Raw genomic sequence first — 3906 nt, 5'->3', positions numbered from 1 at the left:
TTGTTGGATGATCAAGTCATTGTTTTCTAATCAAGAAAAACAAGTGAGGGTCCACAGTACAGATGAAATCAGCACAATATCCTTCTGATCGGCCTGTAATGATGTACAGAGAAAATATGTCCATCATTCAACAGGAACATGACAAAACCAAACTTATTATATATAGACCTTCTAGCTTGCTAGTTGTGATCATAAGTATTGCTCTTCTTATTTTTTCTTTAAACTTCCTACTCACTGTTTTTTAATCATAGCATGGATGGGAAGAAACTGGAGTATAAGGGTGAGGATGCCTTGAAGGAGATCGAAAAGTTAACGGCAGAGGCTGCTGAAGTTCAGGATGGCATCCTGAAAGAAATCATAAAGCAAAACGTGGAAACCGAGTATTTGAATAAGTATATGAAAGGATCTAAAGATGTTTCTGAGTTTAAACGTTGTGTCCCGGTTATTACCTACAAGAATATCTATCCCTATATCCAGAGAATTGCTAATGGTGAAGGCTCTTCCCTTATTACTGGTCAGCCCATAACTGAAATGCTGTGCAGGTTTCCTCTTTCTCACTGTCTCCATTCTTTGCACCATTATTGTTTGTTCTTAAATTTTAACTTTTGAAAATGTTTTCTGTCCTACGTCGAAAGTTAATTGAAGCATGTTCCTCAATTTGCAGCTCAGGGACTTCTGCTGGAGAGCCTAAATTAATGCCATCAATAGCAGAAGATCTTGACCGTCGAACCTTTCTTTATAATCTCATCATGCCAATTATGAACCAGTTAGCTTACATCTTTTTCCTTTTTTAAATTTTTTATATTGTTTTCCATTAATTGCAGCAATGTGTCTGTGGCTCTGTGTGCATGCTTTTGTGCATTATGTGTTTGTTGACGTGTGTGGAGTGGATTGTGGAGCAATTTATCATCCTCTTGGAAGGATGTCCTCAGCAATATTCTTTCTTGAAGTGACTTCTATCACTTTATTGTATGGAAGATGTTATCCCGTATTTTTTGTTTAGAAGTTCATTAAATCTTGCATATCGAGCATAAGATTTGGATTCTCCATTCTAAGCAAGTCTAAGGATGAGATATGATGAGATGCAGATAAAGCTGTCTTATGTAGTGCTTGAAGGGTACACTTTACTATCCATTAAAGAGATTGTGAGAAGAATTTGCTGCAAACTCGGAACTTTTAGAAAATAACCTACTTAAGTTGAACATGAAGCCATCAAAATTGTTCAGGTTAAAGCAAAATACTACAGATGACTCATGTGGGAACTGTTGCATGAGAAAGCCTCTTAAAAGTGAAAGCACCTGGGTCTACCCACAATATCCGACTCATTGTGAGTCAGAAAATATAAGTATAATTTGTTTTAGTCCCTCATCTCACCGTTTCGACTCGATCTCTTGCTTTTGACAGAAAAAGAAAAGTGTGATAAGGATTTTGTACTTGCATGTGAAATCCGTTGGCTGTGTTGTTTTTGTTTTGGAGAGGAAAGAAGAGAGAGCGAGGGAGTGTAAAGAACTTTATCCTTTCACAAGTTTCTTACTCTTTAGAATTTAGCTCATGTTATCAGTGCAAGTTGGCGTGTAATGCATGAAAAGAACTTGCACCCATCTGCATTGAGACTTTTATGTAGTGAGACTGCACCTTTTGCATTCAGGTTAACGAAAGCACTAGTATATTGTCTCGTATATAATGATCATAAGAAAGATTCAGAACTAAATAAAGAATTTCCAAGTAAGCGCACACTAAGGTCAATTTATCCAATAAAATGCAGATACTTTGGTTAAAATGATGCCTGTCTTGACATTTTTACTTTCAGGTACATTTGTGGTCTTGATGAGGGCAAGGCCATGTATCTCTACTTTGTCAAGGCTGAAATGTCTACACCCTGTGGCCTGCCATTTCGAACCGTGCTCACTAGCTACTACAAGAGCAAGCACTTCAAGTGCCGAACACGAGACCCATTTAACGATTTTACAAGCCCTGATCAAGCCATCTTGTGCAATGATAGCAGCCAAAGCATGTACTGCCAGTTGCTAGCTGGTCTAGTCCATCGACACCAGGTCATGAGGCTAGGGGCAGTATTTGCGTCTGCTCTTCTCCGGGCCATCTCTTTTCTTGAGCGTAAATGGGTTCAACTATGCAATGACATCCGCACTGGCCAGCTTGACCTTGCGATCGTAGACCCTGCATGCCGGTCATCAATGACAACCATACTAACATCACCTAACCCCCATCTAGCTGATGAGATTGAGGGCATTTGTAGCTGTCCATCTTGGAAGGGAATCCTGTGTCACCTTTGGCCTAGGGCCAAGTACATTGAGGCTGTAGTCACCGGCTCCATGGCACAGTATATACCAGCTCTTGAGTTTTACAGTGCAGGGAAGTTGCCCTTGGTCTGTACTATGTATGCTTCCTCTGAGTGTTACTTTGGAATCAACTTGAAGCCCTTGTGTGACCCTGCAGAAGTAGCATTTACCCTCTTGCCTAACATGGGTTACTTTGAATTTTTACCTTTGGGAGAAAATGGAACACTTTCCCTAGACGTAGGTGAAGAGGAGGAGGTTCCAAATGACAGGCTCGTGGATTTGGTGAATGTTAAAGTCGGCTTCTATTACGAATTGGTGGTTACTACTTTTTCTGGTAAGAATAAAAGATTCTTTAAAACCATTTGTTTCTTGTTAAGGCGATTACTTCACCCAAAAAAGTATCTCAATCATTCTATGTGCTTCAGTTTTCAAATTCAAGTTAATTCCAACAAGAAAACTCATGTTTCCTTTAGTTTGCTTGATAACAGACTTGCTTTTGTTAGTCGCAATTTAACAAGTCTTTTCTAGAACAGAAATACATGTCCCTGCATGTTGCTGTCGTAGTTGTCACCATCTGAACTACTTGAAGCTTATTCATGATTCAGGTCTGTGTCGATATCGTATTGGAGATGTGCTCCACGTGACTGGATTTCACAATCAAGCCCCACAATTCCGATTCATCTGCAGGAGAAATGTTGTGCTTAGTGTCGACAATGACAAAACCAACGAGGTAGATCTTCACAGAAGCGTCACCATAGCAAAAAGATTGTTAGAACCCTACAACGCTCTGCTTGTGGAATACACCAGCTATGCTGATACGTCCTCTGTCCCTGGACATTATGTACTCTTCTGGGAAATCCAAATGGTAGACTCATCCACCTCTATCGATGCTAAGGTGCTAGAAGAATGTTGCATCACTGTGGAAGAAGAGCTGGATTTTGTATATAGGCAATGCCGTAGCAGGGAAAAGACTGTGGGACCACTTGAGATACGGGTGGTTGCGCCTGGAACATTTGAGGCATTGATGGATTTCTTCATCAGCCAAGGGGGCTCAATCAATCAGTATAAAACACCAAGGTGCATCAAGTCTCATACTGCTCTTAAGCTGCTTAATTCTCATGTCCTGGCATCATTATGCAGTCCTAGAGATCCCAAGTGGATCCCCTTGAATGGGTAATACTTCGTTATGTTTGGTTCCGTTTATCTTCTCAATCTAGCTAGCTAAATCGTTTTTGTAGTTTCTAATTGGGGTTGCATCAAAAGCAATGGGATGGTCCAGTTCGTTATAATTAGATACTACTGCTTTGCCCCATCGGTCAACCTGTAATCTTCGTCTTATTTGCAATTGAATATGTCTACCTTAGATTTTTATCATATTGATGACAAAAGATCAACAGATTTATAACTTTTTAACTTTTTCATATCATTCTTGGATTAAGGTAATTAATGAGATGCATTAGATAATGATAGTAGGAGCAGAACTTCTTTCACATTGTTAATTTTTTATTGCGCCGTATCTGAGAAGTCATTTCAAGTTTGAATTTTGGATCAAATATTTTTACCTCTTTAAATTTTGTTCATAATTCCACGTAAATCCATTAGAGTT

General features: G+C 39.3%; 1 protein-coding gene across 1 annotated transcript; it reads left to right on the top strand.

Annotated features, from left to right (window-relative positions):
* Positions 219–3680, top strand: LOC18613529 (putative indole-3-acetic acid-amido synthetase GH3.9). Its single transcript, XM_007050804.2, has 4 exons — positions 219–542; positions 665–766; positions 1811–2634; positions 2906–3680. The coding sequence occupies exons 1-4, from the start codon at positions 253–255 to the stop codon at positions 3475–3477; spliced, it is 1788 nt and encodes a 595-aa protein (XP_007050866.2). The 5' UTR covers positions 219–252; the 3' UTR covers positions 3478–3680.

Source organism: Theobroma cacao, chromosome 1 (genome assembly GCF_000208745.1).
Source record: "Theobroma cacao cultivar B97-61/B2 chromosome 1, Criollo_cocoa_genome_V2, whole genome shotgun sequence".
Classification (NCBI taxonomy): Eukaryota; Viridiplantae; Streptophyta; class Magnoliopsida; order Malvales; family Malvaceae; genus Theobroma; species Theobroma cacao.
Note: the sequence above shows the minus strand (reverse complement) of the source record. Positions and strands in the feature narration are given on the sequence as shown.